The 19,143-nt window shown below is 38.2% G+C and overlaps 2 protein-coding genes across 2 annotated transcripts; both read right to left on the minus strand.

The window, feature by feature from the left end:
* Positions 1-534: 534 nt before the first annotated feature.
* Positions 535-5,449, minus strand: LOC111218645. The gene is made up of 5 exons (XM_022741045.1): positions 5,230-5,449; positions 4,795-4,915; positions 3,725-3,936; positions 2,404-2,573; positions 535-1,842 (listed from the first exon to the last, which is right to left on the minus strand). Exons 1-5 carry the CDS (start codon positions 5,300-5,302, stop codon positions 1,750-1,752), a joined length of 669 nt encoding a protein of 222 aa, XP_022596766.1. The 5' UTR covers positions 5,303-5,449; the 3' UTR covers positions 535-1,749.
* A 6,077-nt stretch (positions 5,450-11,526) lies between these two features.
* Positions 11,527-17,284, minus strand: LOC111218736 (cytotoxic T-lymphocyte protein 4-like). The gene is made up of 5 exons (XM_022741176.1): positions 17,132-17,284; positions 14,070-14,317; positions 13,114-13,270; positions 12,848-13,011; positions 11,527-12,033 (listed from the first exon to the last, which is right to left on the minus strand). Exons 1-5 carry the CDS (start codon positions 17,202-17,204, stop codon positions 11,932-11,934), a joined length of 744 nt encoding a protein of 247 aa, XP_022596897.1. The 5' UTR covers positions 17,205-17,284; the 3' UTR covers positions 11,527-11,931.
* Between the last annotated feature and the right edge of the window lie 1,859 nt (positions 17,285-19,143).

Genomic DNA, 19,143 nt, shown 5'->3' on the forward strand with positions numbered 1-19,143 from the left:
CCAAGATTGCGTTGCACATTCTATCCTATCAATAAATTGCTGAGTTTGAACATAAAGTAACTAGTAACTTGTTACTAATAAGGAACTACTTGCGAGTTTCTGTCATCATTTACTAAATTATCTTGCCCCATTAAAACTTCAGCAAATTTGTAGTGAGTAAAGACTTTAGGAATGTGTAAATTAATTGCAAGAAATCATCTATAACGCTGTCCAATCAGTTAACTATGTAAACAGGAAGTCACTGTAGTATCACAAGCTGGCCTAACTTTCGTGTATTTTTTGTATTTCTAGTTAGTTTTAATTAGTTTGCCCAGAGTATCCCTCTCTTGCATATTAAACTTTGTTCTGTTAAACTTTTTCCTGCACCAAACTCCTGTGGTAACTGAAATCAGTTTATATTAACTATATCATATTGTTGAAATAGATGTTGAATGAAAAAAGGTTAAATTCTTCAAATCAACAAACAGCAGCAGATGTTTTCATGTGTCTTTACTGTGACAGAAATAATGACTGTGAGAGAGCCAGTGTCTCCCTCTCCTGTCCATTGTCAGCATTGCACCTAAAATATAATCAATGGGAGCAGCTATACATTCACGCATTTTATGTTGTAGGCCTCAAATCTGTGTATTGTCAGATACACAACCATCATGTTTACACTGGGCCTCATATTTAAAATGTTTTAACTTTAAGTTTGGGTAGGGTTGTCCTTTATATTTTCTATTGATGAAATATATTGAGGCGAAATAAAAGCTACCCTAAAACGGACATAAGTACAACAGAACATTCAAATATCAAGACAAAACAAATGAAATAGTAACTACATGTCATGGTGAATACACTTACTACCGTGTTCAAAGGCAGCAGGAATGGAGGCGGCTCTTTATTTGACATAATTACCACATGTCGTATTCTTCCTTTTATTTTTGTTTTATTCGGGGATGTTTAAGGGCAGAACACCCAGACTTATAGTAGGAGTCTGGCTCATTGCAGGGGTTCACCCTTCTTCCCACTCCTCCAGATTCTAATGGAGGAGGCCCATCCCCTGTGTGATGAGGGCTTCTGGATCAGGGGCCATGATGGGCATGGTGGGAGATATGCCCAGCATTACCAGTAAAGCCCTAAAGTGCTGCTATAGACTGGACCGAAATAGCAATGTGAATTATACAGTATATAAAATAAAGTACATTGGCTACACAATGGAAATAAACAAAAGTTAAATCAACATTTAGAGTGCAAATATAAAGGACATGGACTTCAGGTATCATTGGGGAAAAAAGGACAATATAAAAGGACAATTTATGGTGAAGAGCAGTTCTTAGGAGCTTTATATCCGATTCATTCATTTTTCTCTTCTCTGCCCATTTATCCTCTTGTTCTCTCTTTCCCAGGTGATTCCTTTTGATTACTAAATATATTTTCCGCAACAAAATTATTGAAAAAATTAATAATAAATTGTACATATTCAAATATATACATATATATGTATGTGTGTGTATATATGTTCTATTTAATGGATAATATAATGTTGCTGCTTTAAAAGCAGAGATGAACAAGCACAGTAGCAGAATCATCATTGCTTTAGACAGTCTTTGTCTCACCCTGCTGTTTAGCTTCAGTATTACAATGGTTTTCATCACATCCACAAAAAGAGTGAGAGTTTGATACGATGACACCAGTTGCATGAAATAGCACCCCAAGGGTCGGAGTGTCCATGTTTTCCCTCAGCGGTGGTTAAAAGACACGGGTCAGCTACCCGCAGTAAATGCCGAGAGGTGAATCCGCTTTCAGAGGAGCTTTCCTCATTTCCACATAGGTGCAGTTGTCAGGTTCTTTGTTGTTGCTCTGAAACACAAGACCAGAAAATTTACGGATTTCTTAGGGTTTTCTTTTCTTTCATATGTAGTTCATTAAGTAAAAACAAGCGTCCAATATTATAAACACCCAAAACTGTTTTTGTACCTCTGATATGCAGACAGTCAAAGGCCTTAAAATGTAGCTAGTTGTTGTAGCTTCTACAGTTAAAGTTTTATTTAGTTCAAAACAGTAGAAGAAATGGCGAATAAACTAAATTTACAGAAATAAAGTGAGAGAGTGAGAGTTTATAAATGACATAACACAATTTAGTTCAGTTTAATTTAGATCTCACATTATTAACCCTTCTTCCAAATGTGGCCTTGAAATTAGATGGATAGAAATGAGAGGTAGATGAATTTCTTTAAATAAATAAGTATATGTATATGGACAAATGTGCAAGGGTGTTTAGGTGAATTATGGAGTCTGATTGCACCAGAAGGGAATGATCCAACCCTAGGTGCTTTTCAGTTACAAGTTGTTTTGTAGTATTTTTACACAGACAACCAGACAAGCAGATACCAACACATATAATGAGTAAGAGAGACATACAGTCATCCTGAATCTGATGTAGACGTAGGTGATGACAGAGCTGTAGAGTATTATCAGAGCCAGCAGACCAATCAGAATCCAGATGAGTTGATAACCCACTAGAGGAGAAGGGGGAGGAGGAGCAGGAGGAGGGGGAGAGGGAGGTACGCAGTCCTCTGTTTTGTTTTGACCTGACAAAAAAAAGCAAGTTTATTTCCTGTTTGTGGTGGTTTACTCAGCAACACAGTGCCCATGTATTTGGCCGTCACATCCTTTACATTTAGCACACAACACACAGTCCCCAGTTGAGTTTCAGCAGTGAACTGAGAGAAGAATGTGGTTGGATATCCTACATTATCACTAGAGAGTGAATATTTAGTATAAGATACAAATAAATTATTAAAGCCCTCAAGAACATGGTTTCAATCTTGACTATTTTGCAGGAAATAAACTGTAAATTAATAAATTTGAAATTTGATTCAGATGTAGCTAAACCCTGATTAGTGCACAAAAATACAGAGCCACCTCAAACCAGTGAGAGGAGCTCAAAGAAAACAGCACAAACAGAATTGTTTCATGTGAATGTTAATTTTCTGGCAGCTTACACCAAATGAATCAAACTCTGTGTCTGTAAATAAATGCTGCATCCCAAGCTATGATTGGACTCTTGATTGTTCTTGATTGTAAGTGCATCTCAAAAAAAAGAGAAACAGCTCCCTTCCACTCCCTTCACACCTACTTCTGAGGTGCATGGAGAAAGGAAAAAATCCAAAGAGGTCAAAACTCCATCAACACTTGAAGTAAACGCAGGAACTTTATTAGACCGATGTGTTTCAGCTTGACCCTGATGAAGGCCACAAGCTGAAACATATCGGTCTAATAAAGTTCTTCTCTTTACTGCTAGTGTTGCTGGAGCTTTGACCTTTTTGATACAGAGGCTGTGTGATGCCAAAATGTTGTACTGCCATGTTAGAATGAGGCGGATCCTGAGTTGCTCTGCTGCCACCACCCTTGTTAATCTCCTCTCTATCCTGGCGAGCTAGTTGTGACAGGGGATGACCATACTGGTACTGGGTAGAGGGTCTACCACTGGCAAGTCACCACAACAACTCAAAATGTGTGTTTGCACCATTTCTACATTTGGTTGTTCAGTTAGCAAAAGGTCAGTAACTATGTCAGTAAGTTCACATCAAATATAACCTTGTCATGTAACTTTGAAAGATGTGTAAAATGTTGTATTGCGTTGGTTTGGTTGCCAATAGTTTTTGGACAGCAAACAACCTCTATGGCACAGAGAAATAACATACGTCAGGCTTTGGATCTTAGAGAGGCTTAGACATACCTGCCCATAGTTGGGTTGGTGTTCCTCTCTTGGTGTTGTCTAGTGGACCAGTTTTCACCGTGAACTCACACTCGTATGCCACTTTCGTGGCCTCTGGACCGATGTTGAGCAAGATGAAAATGAACTTGTTGGGATTCTCTTGATACATGACAGTGTTCTTACAGCCTGTCTTTCCCTTCTGGCAGAGCATCGACCGTTCAGATCCGCCTCGTCTGAGAGTAGACAAAGATACGTGAGACAGAGTGCATCTACCAGCTAGACCAAGTCTTTAGTCCCCAGTCAGGTTAGTTAATGAATTAAAGGAATAATTCAGCATTTTGGAAAATTGCTTTATTGTCAAGAGTCAGATGAAAAGACTGATAACACTCAGGGCCAAGAAACAGTCCCACGTATAACCTCCCATTAAACAGCAGTCTACCATTTTTACACTTTTGTGCAGACTAAACAAACAATGCATAACGTGTTAATCGGTGAGCTTTGGAGGTGCTGATACGCAGATTTTCTTGCCTTTGGACAGAGTTGTGTGAAGTGTGTTAATGGGTTAAAAGGGGGGCAGTGCACCTCACACATACTACAGGTATAAACAGCTAACTACTTGGCCTGTCGTCAGGACTGTTTGTGGCAGTAAAGGTCCATGGGCTTCATGCCGTGGGGACAAAAAGAGATCTTTGCAAAACTTAATTTCAATTCAGCCAGTAGTTGTTCGGGTGCTCATATGTTTGTTTGTTTGTTTGTTTGTTTGTTTGTTTGTTTGTTTGTTTGTTTGTTTGTTTGTAAGCAGGAATCCTTAACATTGCAAGGTACTAGGTGGCATTTTTCGACATTTTCAAAATTTCTCAGGAAATAATATTTGGATCTTGATCTAAAAAATCACACTTATTAATGGTGTTGATACATATGTGTTTGTACAATGTGGTGCAGATGTTTGGCCTTGGCCTAGCACTGTTATTCTAGTTAGTTCTAGTAACACTCTGCTTAGGACAGGAAGTGCAAAAAAAGAGAGTCACAGACACTGATAGCGTAGAGACACAAAGAAGTTTGAAAAATAACACAAATACCAGAATACATACAATGAGACGCGGTTGAGTCGAACATCTTTAACAGAACTGACGTTTGCTTTGTGCTCACAGCTGATAGAGGCTGATCCATCCGGGTTTATAGTCTGATACTGCGGCTGAATCACCTTAAAACCTGATGAATGAAAAAGATTCAGCAACTCCCTGAAAATACTTAATAGAGCCCTTTTCTTTTACTATTGTTGAAAGTTATTCTCCATTCTGTAAGTTAATACACAGACTGTATCAGTAATAAAATATCTACAAATTTTCTCACAATAAAAAAATATGGAAACATCTGCACTTGGATAAAATACAAATGAAAACCAATATTTCATTTGATCATTATTATTGGTTATATTGTTATTATTATAATACAGTATATATATTTAAAAAAATAAAAGCTAGTAAATTCCTTTAGACAGTAGGTGATAAAATGGAGAGGTCTACCTTGACTTGGGTGGAAGCTGAAGCTCGAATAAACTGTGAGGATGATGAAGATATTGAAGCTGTAAGCTGTCATCTCAGCCTTTCTGCTCCTTCTCACACCGTGGTAAGAAAAAACCTGGACAGGATCTAATTTCAGTACAGCAACTGACACCGACTGACGCTAACATCACAATCACAAACAGCTCATTCTGATACTTAGCTGACGATAAAGGAAATTCTGAGGTTGGGCTCAATGATGAGTGTGTTTCCACAGTACCTGCTCCCCTTATCTACTGCCAATCAAGCTGCTTTTGTTTCTCTAGTGTCTATAGGAGACAGTATTTCCTGTGCATAAAACTTGCCATGCAAGTACTAATTTTCTTCATTCTTTTGAAAGCTAACAAATGTTTCACACCACAGCCCAACCCTGCTACATGCTACATACACAAGTTATGGTGTGAGTGATGTCATACGTCTGTGGTGTGAGAATTTCCTTCTGTGGAAGGAACACAATCTACAAGTTAGAGACACAAAATTGGTGTTTAACATTTTTAAGTTCATATGCAGTTGTATGCAGGCCTTTTTTAAGGTGTTGTTCATAAAACACCTATAATTAGATGCTCATTTATATACTCTATGGATATCCCAAGGGGTCATCAACACTGAAAGCTACACTGACTTTAAATATCCTGCCTTAAAATGATGCCACTATAGTACATTTAAGAGCATCTTTAAACCAAACCCCCCCCCCCCAAAAATAGTAAATGATTGATTATCAAATAATCATGTAGGTAATTTTTGAAGTGAAAATGCCAAACATTTTACGGGTCCAAGTTCTTAAAGGTGAGAATTTGCTGTTCTCCCTTGTCTTAAATTATAGTTAATTGATTATTTTTGGGTTTTGGACTGTAGTGCAGACACCACCTTGTGCTGTAGGAAAATTTGAAAGGCATTTTTTTTCAAATCATAATAAACATTATCTTAAGGCACTTTACAGGGTTAGGTCAAGACCTTAGAATAGTATAGAGAGAAACCGAACAGTTCCCATAAAGACCAAGCACTTGGTGACGGTGGAGGAAAGACTCCCTTTTTTTAATTGTTTTCCAATGTTTTATAGACTAAACAAGTAATCGATTAATCAAAAAAATAATCGCTAGATTACACTATCATGAAAATCATCGAAAATTGCAGTTCTAGTCAAGTATCAAGTGTCATATAATTTGACATCATGCCTCTAAACCAATAACCATGTTTCCTAGAAATCATATTAATACACTAATCAGCAAAAGCAACTAACCCTGCCCCTAATCGATGCCACCCAGATTCTTTTTTCAATTAACATAATGAGGAAATGTTAGTTTGGTAAATTAGTCACAAAATGTGGATACTTATCTTTGCCTAACCTTAACCAAAGTCCTGCACTTTGTAAGACCAGCTTCTCTCTGTAAGAGCTCCTCCCTATGATTCATGTGCATCAATGCAGTTTGTGCACTTCCTACCCAAGAGAAAAATGTTGCCATTGAGCATAATCAAGCCAGTGATTACATTTCCCTACAAAAAATAATTAAGAAAACAATTAGTTGTGTATAAATGTTATTTCTAGGAGACAAGGTTTATAATTATCAAGTGGTGGTCTGCGTAGCACATACTTTATTTGTTATAATTCTTGAGTGTGTCTTGTTGTACAGTTTGTGTGTTTAAAAAGTCTTCTCCCCCTTGGATTTGTTTGTGTTTTGTTCTACAAGATTACAACTTTACACAGTGGATGTAGTTAAAATGTTTTAGTCTTCACCAATGAGACTTCTGCCTCCAACCTACTGGAAATACCGAGGTTGGTACAGAGCAGCGGTAGAAGTATTCACATGCTTTACTTTATTAAAAGTAACAATACTGCAGTATGAAATTACTCTAGTATAAGTAAAACTCTTGCATTCAAAAGCATCAATACTCAGATAGGGCTGCGACATTCAAACCCTGATTGATTGGTATTAAGAAAACATTCCCCACATCATTACACCACCACCAGTAGCCTGCACTGTTGACACAGGGCAGGTAGGGTCCATGGATTCAGACTCTGACCCTACCATCTGCTCCCTCTGCAGAGATGTTCAGCAGCCCAGGTTATGTTTTTACAGTCTTCAACTGTCCAACTTCAAGTTTCCAGTCTTGGTGATGGGACAGAAACCTGACGTGGTCTTCTGCTGTTGTAGTCCATCAACCTCAAGGTTGTTCATTCTGATGCTTTTCTGCTCACCACAATTGTAAAGAGTGGTTATCTGAGTGACCATTGACTTTCTCTAAGCTCCAACCCGTCTGTCCACTCCCCTCTGATCTCTGTCGCCAACACAGCTGCTGCTCACTGGATGTTTTTAGTTTTTCTAAGAGAGGAGATCTGAGTAAAAACTCAAAAGACTCTAGAGGAGATTAGCAGTTTCAGAAACACTCAAATTAGCCTCCAACAATCCTGCCACAGTCAAAGTCACATTCTGATGTTTGATGTGAACATTGAACATTGATCTGTATCTGCATGATTTAATGTAGGGCTGAACGATATGTAAAAAAACATCCTGTTATTATTTTGGCAGATATTGCGATATGAGTCACGATTTCAGTTTTTCAATGAAGATTTTTAAAAATGATGATAATGTGATTTCTATTAGGCCATGTACCAAGCAATCATGTTGACTTGTGTTTGGAGAATATGATTTGTAGCCTGTGGCATCTCTGTGGCAACACAATGCTTATGGTGCTAACAATGCACAACAATGTTGTGACACATATTACCTTCATCAACTTCTGCGATTATATTTCGATTAATTGTGCAGCCCAAATTTTATGCATTTCACTGCTTGCCACATGATTGGCTGATTGGATAATTGCTTGAATAAGCAGGTGTACAGGTGTTCCTAATAGAGTTCTCAGTGAGCGTATGTGTGAGTGTATATGCTGTTTGTAAATTGTAAAGAAGTAGAAAGTACAATTTTTGTCTCTGAACTTGTGTGTATAAAGTTTAAGTAGAAATAGTCAAGTGAACAACAAGAAACGACAAGTGAATTTTAATGAGGATTTAGGAAAAAAACTGTCACTGCTGTATATTTTCAGTTTCTTTGAAAAAAGAATGAACCCTTTGATTGAATAAAGGTTGACTAGAGTCAGCAGTGTGTCCACATCCTGTTTTTCAGGGTTTGCGCTTCTTTGCAATCTTTGTTGTGCACCACACACACACTCACCAATACCAGCATTATCTCTGTCTGCTGATTGGTCAATATCTGAGCCCCCTCTTTGAGGGATGGGAGCAGTTATGTCAGTGTCCTCCTTTTGAAAACACTCACTGTGTTTTCTCGTGTAGTTGTTGCATCTGTATGATGATGAGTGCAGTTGATGTACATAAGTTTCTATGGCCAGGAAACTCTAGTAAAACTGAATCAGTGACTGTGTTACAGCAGAATCGTCTTGGTTTCTTAAAGGTTTTTTATTCTTACCCACACCAATGTTGAGCAGTGCTGGGGGAAGTAACCACTAATGAGTACTTTTTTTAGCCATGCTACTTTCGTGGCTTCATGGATGGAAATGTTGGTCAGTTGGTCAATTGGTCAGTCCTACACTTCGGTCTAGACTGAAAGACTTTGGTGGACTTTAAACTTGTGATTTTGAGTGAAATGTTTCAACAACTATGAGATGAATTACCACAAAATTTGGTACAAATATTTATGTTCCCCACAGGATAAACTGTAGGAACTTTGGTGATTGTGATTTTTCATCAAGTGCCATAATCATGTCAAAATTTTACTTTGTCCAATACTAGAGTAAATACATGCAAAACTAGTGTTCCCATCAGCCTCAGCTGTACTTTATGTTACACCCTTTTTACACCAAAATTAGCTGGTATAAGCATAAGGGTAAAAAGCAAGTAAAGTCGCTAATAAAAGCTGATTGACCCCTTTTCCACTGTCAGTCGAGTTTGCCTTTCTGTTCGGACTCAGGACACACACAACTGCAAGGAGCGATGTCATCACATGCACTTACAGAGCACACACAGACACAGTGGAGGAAGAGTGAGCTGCTAGCTGCCATGCAAACTGGTAAAACAGATGTGTCACGTGTCATCTTGGGTTGGTGCTCCTCTAAAAGTGTTGGAGCCTCCTCGTGAGACACTTCGATTGGTAATTGTGTGTTTTTAAAACTTATTTTGAGGCTGCAGGTCACTCTTTCATCCTCTAGCTCAGTGTAGCTGCTGTGTTTCGGTTTAACAGCACCCTGCTGGGCAGGTGCTTCTACAGAATGTCAATTGTTCCCTTTTCTATTGCCAACAAAAAGCTGATGTTAGCGGGTCTTAGCAGGTTTTCTGACCAGTGGAAAAGGGGCTTTAGTTTTGTTCAGGAGGTAGAGAGGGTCGTCCAGCTCCCAATGTTCAGACCAGCACTTTGCGTTGTAGCTCACTGTGTGTGAGTGTGAACAAGGGGCAGCGATTTAAATAAAAGCACTATGCACTGTATATAGAGCCATTTATGATAAACATGGTAAAAAAAAAAGTATACGTGCTGAACATCAGCATATTAACATTGTCTGCATGCTGATGTTAGCATTTAGCACAGAGCACTGCTCTGCGTATGAAGAGCCTCACAGAGCTGCTGGCATGGCTGTAACCTCATTGAGATAAAAAAAGGGGGATTTTCAATAGGGTCCTTCTTCAGAAGTGCTTGTTGGGCCGTTGATCCAACATTCACACCCTTCACGTTATCATCGGTCAGCTGTGTGGAAGCATGAAAGGAGACGGGGTTTGAAGGCAAGGCAAGGCAAATTTATTTGTAAAGCACCATCAGACAGAAGGAGAAAGAGTTATTCAGAGGCATGGAATAATTAAAAACCCTCTTTATTGCTCTTTCTGTCACTTTTCATGTAAACAACTGATACTATGAATGTCCTTCAGCAGAGACTGTCTGAACATGTGTGCCATTTTTCTCATATATCACCTTTCCCATGACAGTTAGAGAGACTGACATACTTGAGGTAAAAACCCAGAGACAGGAAACGTATGCACACTGAGAGTAAGCATGGCTAGAGTACAGCCAGTGAGTCACAGACCTGAAAGTCTTGTCAGCAACATAACTAGGACAAATTTTATCAGTTGAAAAACATACCACAAATTAAATTATTATTCTCAATTTATCTCTAGCTGATACTGAGGAAGTGGTTCACATGTTTATCTCAAACTGGCTGCAGCTGCTGCTCTTTGCTTCATTAACCAGACAAACAATAGGAAATTAAAAAAAAAAAAAAGTCCTCACACGCAAAACCAAACATGTTACTCCACAGTTTAAATCACTTCATTGGCTTCCAGTACCATACAAAATAAATCTGCTGTATGTGTCTGACCCGATCTGGTGAGGGTGGTTTCACATACTTTGAAATCTGAAAACCTCTTCATTTTCTTTGGATGATAAGTATTTGCTGTATATGTTTGTGCGTGTCTCTGTGGATTATGTTTCTGGGCTTTCGCCCTGATGAGCTGTGGGTAACATTTTGTGACATTTCTTCCACTAAATTGTACGGTATTGATAATTTTGCTATAAACTAGTTGTGTGGCAAAACAAAGTGGGTTAGTGGAGTTTTTTCTGAATGTGGCGCCTGAGAAAAGATCCTGTTATCAACATGGTTCATCCTCTGGGGAATTTGAATGTGCTCTGTAAATGTTATGGCTCCTCAGCAAAGTCTGTTATATTTGTGTACAGTTGCGAATTCTGGCCTGATGGTGGAGCTAGAGCAATTTTTATTTCAAGGCTCATATCTGGTGTGTTTGATTAACAATTTGAAAAATCAACAAATTGCATGTTTATCAATCAGAATCAATAAGACAGGCCTGTTTATTAGAAAATGTTAATAATTTTGAATTATGTTATTATTATTATTATTATGTATCATAAGTGTTAGAAAACTTTTGTTTAACCTTCATACTTCATCACTACTTGCCTATAACTAATAATGCCAACTCGGTCCATCAAGTGGTTCTTACACTTGTTCCACAACTTCAGATCTACAATTAAACCCTTAAATCTTTTTTTTTTTTTTTTTTGCTGCCACAATCACATTTAAACCACTCTGTATATCTTCATATTGTGACTTTGAAATATGAAAAGAAGACACAACAAAACACAACTGATTCTGGATTGAGGTTTTGGATCTTAATGGTCCATCCCTGATGTTGTCGATTTATCCGCAATTTAAAAAAAAAAAAAAAATTATACAAAAGTAGAATTAAAGTTAAGAAACTTTACTTAAATGAAATATCCATCATGAATATTTGCTGTACATTGCAATGGCAACAAAATATACAGTAATTCAAACATATTCAACAGATGCAAAGCATTGCATTTTCTTAACTGGAGCATTTAGCCAACATAAACATAATTCTGTTTTTAATCAAACATCAAGCCTTTCCAGCTGCACCACCTATAGGCGCCTCAGCAACTCAACTCAGTGGAAACATAATCAAAGCTACAGCTTTTTTTAATATAATTTGAGTTTACAACAACGTAAACATAAAATATGCACTGACACCCAAATGTCATTTCGGTGTTCTTCTGTAGCTTTGGTTAAAAAGAAGAACCTCAATCATAACAGATTGATATTTCATAAATGGCCAATACTGACCCTACCGCTCACTCTGCATTCAAAATACATGGTATTCTAATGCCATTCAGTGCTAAGTGGACTCTGTGTTTTTCATGCCATGTCGTCACATGAAAATGCAACAGCATCCACCTTGTAAGGCCCACCATGCACAGATCTGACGATCTCCCTCCTCCCTTGTTGACACTGGACAGACTGCAAATGAAAAACACACAGATTTAGATTCTGTCAACAACAGAGGAGAATAAGCTTTTAAAAACTGCCACTTGTGCTATTACTACTGCTATTGGTCAGATTAATATGGGGTTTTGGGGGAAAACTTATGTAGCCCCAGGTTTACTGTGTAGTAATCTGACTAAACATAGGTTCATTTTGGTATTTGCTCTGCATTCAAATAATCGTACTATAATATAACTACAACTACATTGCTACTGCAACTGTTTTATACTGTTGCGATTACTACTACCACTGTTACAATACCACAATGTGTTCATCGATGTAGGTTAACTAATATTTATTTCCAGCACCCGCACACTTTCACACAGTTCAATAGACAAAAACTGATACAATCATATTTTCTGGAGCAATAAATGGCTACTTTTTACAAAACAATGACAATATTTATTTACTTAAAAGAGAAAGAGGCCTGCACTGTGCTCTTTTGTATTCAAATGTGGTTATTTTAATGCTGTGAGAACACAAGTACAGTATGGTATTACGGTTAAAGGTGGGGAAGTTTTTTGCAGTATACTAGTGGCTTAGTCTTAACCGCAGGCTAGGTGACTGTTCTTGTGTGTTTGTAGGCTGGTGGGAGGGGACAGATGGTGTGGTTCAGGACTGTTTTAAATCTTGATAAGTCGCATCCATCAGGGGAAACTGTTACTACTGCTAGTACTACATGAGTAAGATAATAACAGTAAAATGCAGAAATATAATACAGTAAATACACTTTAATTTAATAACACCAAATCAATCATAACATGAATAAAGATAAAATAGTAATGCTGACCTGGAAGTAGATAATGATGATGAGGACAACAATGACCAGTAACACCAGTACAACCACAGGAATACTGACTGGTGCTATCCTCTCATCACCCTCATCGTCCTCCTCTTCACCACCCTGGTGTGCAATCGCTGTCTCAGGCCCCTCCAGAGGACAGTCAGGGTTATCTGTAGTCAGAGGGAAAGTAAGACTCAAAAAGAGGCAGAAACATGTGCATTGTGGGTAATCCTGCAGTGTGAGTGTGTGATTATCCTGTGCGAGCATCTCACCTAACACATGAATGAGTGTGCCGTTGCCTGTGAGCCGCAGGTACGGTGGTGGGTACAAGACCTCTATCCCACAGCGATACACATCTGTGTCTGTGGCTTTCAGTCCAGACACTGTCACCTCCACAGCGCCCTCACTCAGCGTAACAGAGCACTGCACCTAACAGGACACATCAAACCAGAGTTTCTTCACTTTCTCAGGACAATTTCCATAGTTTTTATTCCTCATGATTCCAGCAGTCATCATGTTTCCGCTCATTTGACTGCTGTTCTCAAAAGCAAGTAGGAAACTCCAGAATTATTGAGACATGATTTCAAACAATGACAAAATTTATAATTCTTCAAAATCACTGAAAAAAAAACAACAATATCAACAGGATTGTCACCGATTCTCTTTGAGGGGGGAAAGGAACACTGGTATGTTTTTTTATATACATTTGTATATATTATACCACATTTATGAAAGACTTTATATTAAACATGTACTTTTTTATTTTTTATGCCACATCATTTGCATGGATGCATATTTTTTTCCTCTGTTAGATTACATTTTGTTCATAATAGACTTGAATACGATGGAAAATACTAACTTGGACAAAAATTGTGTTTAAATGTATGATTCCCATCTTTTGTAGTAAGAAGCAGATAGAGAAAATATGGAAATTAAATTGAATTGGGATAAAATAATACCCATCCAATGTCCACAGACTGGCTGAACGATATGCAAGAAAAATATCATATTGCAGTTATTTTGGCAAAGACATTGTGATTTTGATATAAGTCACGATTTCAATTGGAATGGTTAGTTTTGTATTTCATTTTCACTGAAAAAATATGACGATGTGAATGATTATGATGTGATTTTTGTACCAAACAAAAGCAAGTATGACGTTTATGTGGATATTGCACTTGGCCATATTGCGATTTTGATAATAGTTCAATTAATGGTTCAGCCCTACCTCTTCCTCTTTCTCCACACCCGTCTCTCCGTGATCTTGGAAGTTGGGGACTGACGAGCAGAGCTTCTGGGTGCCGTGGAGGCCTTTCAGCAGAGACACACGGACCTCCTCTGGGTTGGGGTAAGGGTATTGCCTTTGATCATTGGATGGTTGATTCAGGTGGAAGGAAGGTTGGGGTTCGATGAAGCACCCAACCTGTGCCATACCATTGATGCTCACCACTCTGTAGGGCTGGATCACCTTCACAGCTGACAGACAAAAAAGGAAGGTTAGGTGGAGATAGTTCAGAAATGGACCAGTGAAGCTCAGCAGATGAAGCAGGTGATCCATGAACATCAGTCAGGAGAAGGCCATGTATAGAATTCATGTATAGATTTTTTTTTTTTTTTTTTACATGCAAAAGAAAGATGGATTTTACAACCATGGAGGGGGAGAATATGAACACTCTTTCATTGCTCAATTTTCTGATAGTGCCTACAGGGGAAGAATTTTATTTTTAAAGCTCCCATACAGTCTAAAGGTCTCTGTCCATGTGTTTGATTATAGATCAGGTCTAGCTTCTATATTAATACTGTGAAAGTATCAAAGCCTCAGTCCACAGAGAAATGCACACAGCCTGTATTCAGAAACTGAGCCTTAAAACCAGCCGTCAGGACTTCTGGAACTTTGTGATGTCACAACAAAGCAGTCACCAAGCCCCGCCCACCTGAACCCACCATCCAACCTTGCAGGATTTGGTTTCTCTCAATGTTAATCTGAAATCTGCTATATTTTTATTGGATCACTCAGAAAACAGTCAGCCAATCAGAAGAGAGGCTCAGAGCCTCCTCTCTTCTGATTGGCTCACAGACCTGTTGATACTAGAGCTCCAGAGAGAAGCCTGAGAGAGGAGAAGTGAAACTACACTGAGATGGTTTTTGGCTCTTAAAACCACAAATATATCTTCTTATGGATCAACTTCAAAACAACACAAGAAGAAGAAAATATGGGTGGATGGAGAATGTTTCTCCTTTACTTTGGAAAGTTATTTAATTAACAGAAAAAATGATACTAAAGATCATGTTAAGTGTAAGGAGGAGTTTGTTGTAGCTGAGAATTGGTAATAATTTAGCATTTAGTATTTTTTTTTTGGTGTCAGGCTTGGTAGTAAATGTGTGAGCTCATGGGATGGTGTATATACATACAGCACGCCTTATTTCAGGACACTTCTTGTTTCATGTCTACATAATTTAATCTTTTCATGTGTTATCAAAGGCTGTTTTAGTCAGTAGAGATATGATGTGGCATGAAATGAGATGAAAAGCAAAAAAAGAAAATGCAAATGACCTAAAACACTCACTTGTTCACAATTTGGTGAGACCAGGCTGACAAACTTTCCATAACCTTACACTTTGTGAGTTCACACAGAGACGTCGACAATGGAAAATGTTCACTGAGAGTTCAAATGTCATTACATCATATTAATTGAAAATATAATTACTTAACTTTACTGATTACTCAACAGTAGAGGTGATTCATTTCACCAATTAGCATACCTCTGTTAGAGATGCTCACCGAAAAAAACCTTAAAGCCTTCCCACCCACATGGAGACATTAAAAAGCAAAACATTGCGGTTTGACTGCAGCTCTGCAGAAGTTATGTCCCGACAGTGAAGCTGTGGAGTTCACACATGCTAAATAAAACCAAGTGATTGCTTAATGTAGGCTAAATGGTGGCTAGCCAGCTCAGCGAACACGTTCCATCTTCCAGCGTGTTTTAGACATCAACCCGACCATCCAACTCAGACAGCAAACAGCAGCAGTTTTAACCATAATGTACATGCCACCACTGAATTAAAAATAATCGTTATTACAGCATTAACTTTGGTCTTCACAGACATAGCCACTGAATTGCAGTGTTTGAAGAGCTTTCAGGTTTTCATTCGACTACAAGATCTTGAATTGATTCAACTGCACTGCTGTCATGTTGTGGTGAACAGCAGTTTGACGAGGTAGGAAAGTGTCATGAGCTTTTTCCACCATTTTTTTTTCCACCTGTGAACGCTTTATATGGAAGGAGCTTAAAGAAATATTTTTGAAAAATGTGCTAATAGCTAAATCGATACCACTCTTGCTCCTGTGCAGTGAATATAATACAGCCAGCAGTCAGTTAGCTTAGCTTAGCATAAAGACTGAAAATGCTGAGAAACAGCTAGTCTGGCTCTGTCCAAAGTAGACAGGCACAACACTTTTTAACTTCCAAAATGGTTGGTGCAAACAAACAAGATCTATCGTGCTTGTAGGCAAACTTCGAAAAAGCTTTACACAGAGCCATGCTAACTGTTTCCCCCTGTTTCCAGTCGTTATGCTAAGCTAAGCTATTGCCACTGGCTCCACCTAAACCAGTAGAGACCAGTATCAATCTTCTTATTTAACTTCCAGCTAAGAAATAAGCAAATTTCCCAAAATGTCATATTATTCCTTAGACAATGTATTTTTAGTAATATCTACTCATATCAACATTTACTATATGAAGAAATCTGAATGGTCATTTATTCAGTGCCAAATTAAAGAAGGCTGGTCCTAATGGACAGCATGTCCCTGCGTCTTCTGCTCTCATAAAACTGGTTCACTCCAAGATCACATGCATTTCACTCTTTAAACAGAAGAAATGTATTTTTATAAAAATATGAAAAATAATATGTGTGAACTCTAGCTGGAAATTAGCCCATAAGTAATCTCTTACTTTTCAGTAGGAGGTCTGGTTTTCAGCTCAAACTAACAATGTTATGAAAAGAGTTTTAATCAGTAACACTTTAACTGTGTAAACAAGACCTGATTTAGTGATCAGGTCATGTTTACACAGTTAATCTTAAATCTGTTGTTCAGTTGAGGATTAGAAACTTTGTCACCTCTAAAGTCAGTATTTGAGTTTCCACAGAAGGTCCTGCAAACCTGTCAAATGACAGTTCTCCAAACATCTGTTCTTGGTTTCCTGACTGTTTAGTATTAACCCTGGACTGTGCAAAAAGTGTATACAAAAATCACCATCATCACATGAGTAAAAGTCTGTTTACACTCACCACTCCACACAGGCAGGCAGAAGCTGAGGACTGTCAACACAGTCCATCCCATCACACAGTGTGTCAGGAACATCCTACAGTATCTCACACTGTTACTCAGAAATTCACAAAAACTCTGGTGAGCACACACGTTCACACGGAAAATAAATTTCTTTCAAATACAGCAAAAACAGTGAAACTCGCCTTTATAGTCGTGCTTTTCTCTCAGCTGTCATGGAAAGTGTGCGCCAGCACAGGAAATGACGATGGTGTTGTGCCGGTAAAAGACAGATGGCAATTTTTAAACGATTGTGGTTCTGCAGGAAAGCTGAGTGGTTTTATTAAACTGGTTTAATCTAAGCAAAAATGAAAAAAATGCTAGAAAGTTACACTGCATCAAAGCAAAACAGCTCTCAACAATCTTCCAAAATGTTTCCATCCACACAAGTTCTTTCATTCAGAATGTGGAGTGAGGTAAGTGTTTTCATCTTTTGCCCTATTCAGATGTTTCAGTCAGTTGATTCAAGAATGTCCTTAAAACAGGTTGATGAGTGTCAGAAACGAGAAATTAATTAAACCTATTGAGAGACGACTTGTGGAAAAAAACATAACGAGACTCAAACGACTTGTTCATGTGGAAATTCTGCATCGTTTAAATTTAATTTAAATTCCAGGGCATCACCCTGCTGAATTTTCCTTGCAAGATTTAAAGTACCATTAAAGTCTTTATATAGGGAATATTAAGTGTTTTTGATTGAACAACGACTTTAGTTTGATTTCCAGTCTTCATGAATGTGTCCAGATTTTAGAGAAACTTTTTTTGTCAAATGTGTAAATGAAGATCCTTCCCAAAGGCTGCAATGATGATTCACCACCTCGTAGGAAAATTTGACATTGGAAATTTAATCACTCTTCTCACGAGCTCCAGGGAGTCACGAGTCTCTCCTGCTGAAACTCATATGAACCGAAGATTCAGGCAGATGCATCTTTGACTCCCACCTTGTCTGTTTCTGGTAATCTAATGAACGAAACTGAAGGAGCATTCACCACATTTGCAGCGAGCAGAAATGGTTAAAAGCTAATAGGAGTAGAGTGTTTACACAATGCTGTGAGCGAGATGTGGAAACTGCCGCTCCACTACAATCACTTACTCATGCATTTCCTTATTTTCTTACATTTAAATACTTAAAGACTGTTTCGCTTCTTTTTTTTTTAACTGTGCAGGTGGATGATGGAGAGATGATGAGGAAAGATAATATGAGGCCTTCTGGTTTACATGTTAAATGTTATGTGCTGTAATTGTTAATGCTGTCTTTGTCCACTACTGACCATCATGGGGGAGTCCATTCAGTCCTGTTCTTTAAAGGTCCTGTACTTTACACTTCTCTGAGGCTCTCTTCTGATTGGCTGACTGTTTTCTGAGTGATCCTATAAAAATATAACAGATTTCAGGTAAAACACTCACAGAAACCAAATCCTGAAAGGTTTGGATGGTGGGTCGTGGTGGGTGGGGCTTGGGGCATGGTGAGAGCGGTGACTGCTTTGTTGTGACATCACAAAGTTCCAGAAGTCCTGACGGCTGGTTTTAAGGCTCAGTTTCTGAATACAGGCTGTGTGCATTTCTCTGTGGACTGAGGCTTTGATACTTTCACAGTATTAATATAGAACCTCGACCTGATCTATAATCACACTACACATGGACATCTACCTTTACACCTTTAAAAATAAAACTTTTCCCTGTAAAAAATTTTGGCACTATCAGGAAATTGAGCAATGAAAGAGTGTTCATATTCTCCCCCTCCATGGTTGTAAAATCCATTTTTCTTTTGCATGTAAAATAAAGAAATAAGTAAAAAATTCTAAACTTTGAAAAAATACAGGAAGTAAAAAAGAGTTTGTGAGATGCAGAGGTGGTGGTAACTTTGCCCGATCGTGTCTGTGACTGCTCTTCCATCCTGGAGACATGGATAAGATGTGTTGGCGAGATAAAAGAAAATGGGCGTCTAATGACGAAAAAAAAACCTTCTGATGGG

This window comes from Seriola dumerili, unplaced genomic scaffold (assembly GCF_002260705.1).
Source record: "Seriola dumerili isolate Sdu_G_001 unplaced genomic scaffold, Sdu_1.0 BDQW01000052.1, whole genome shotgun sequence".
In the NCBI taxonomy this organism is placed as follows: domain Eukaryota; kingdom Metazoa; phylum Chordata; class Actinopteri; order Carangiformes; family Carangidae; genus Seriola; species Seriola dumerili.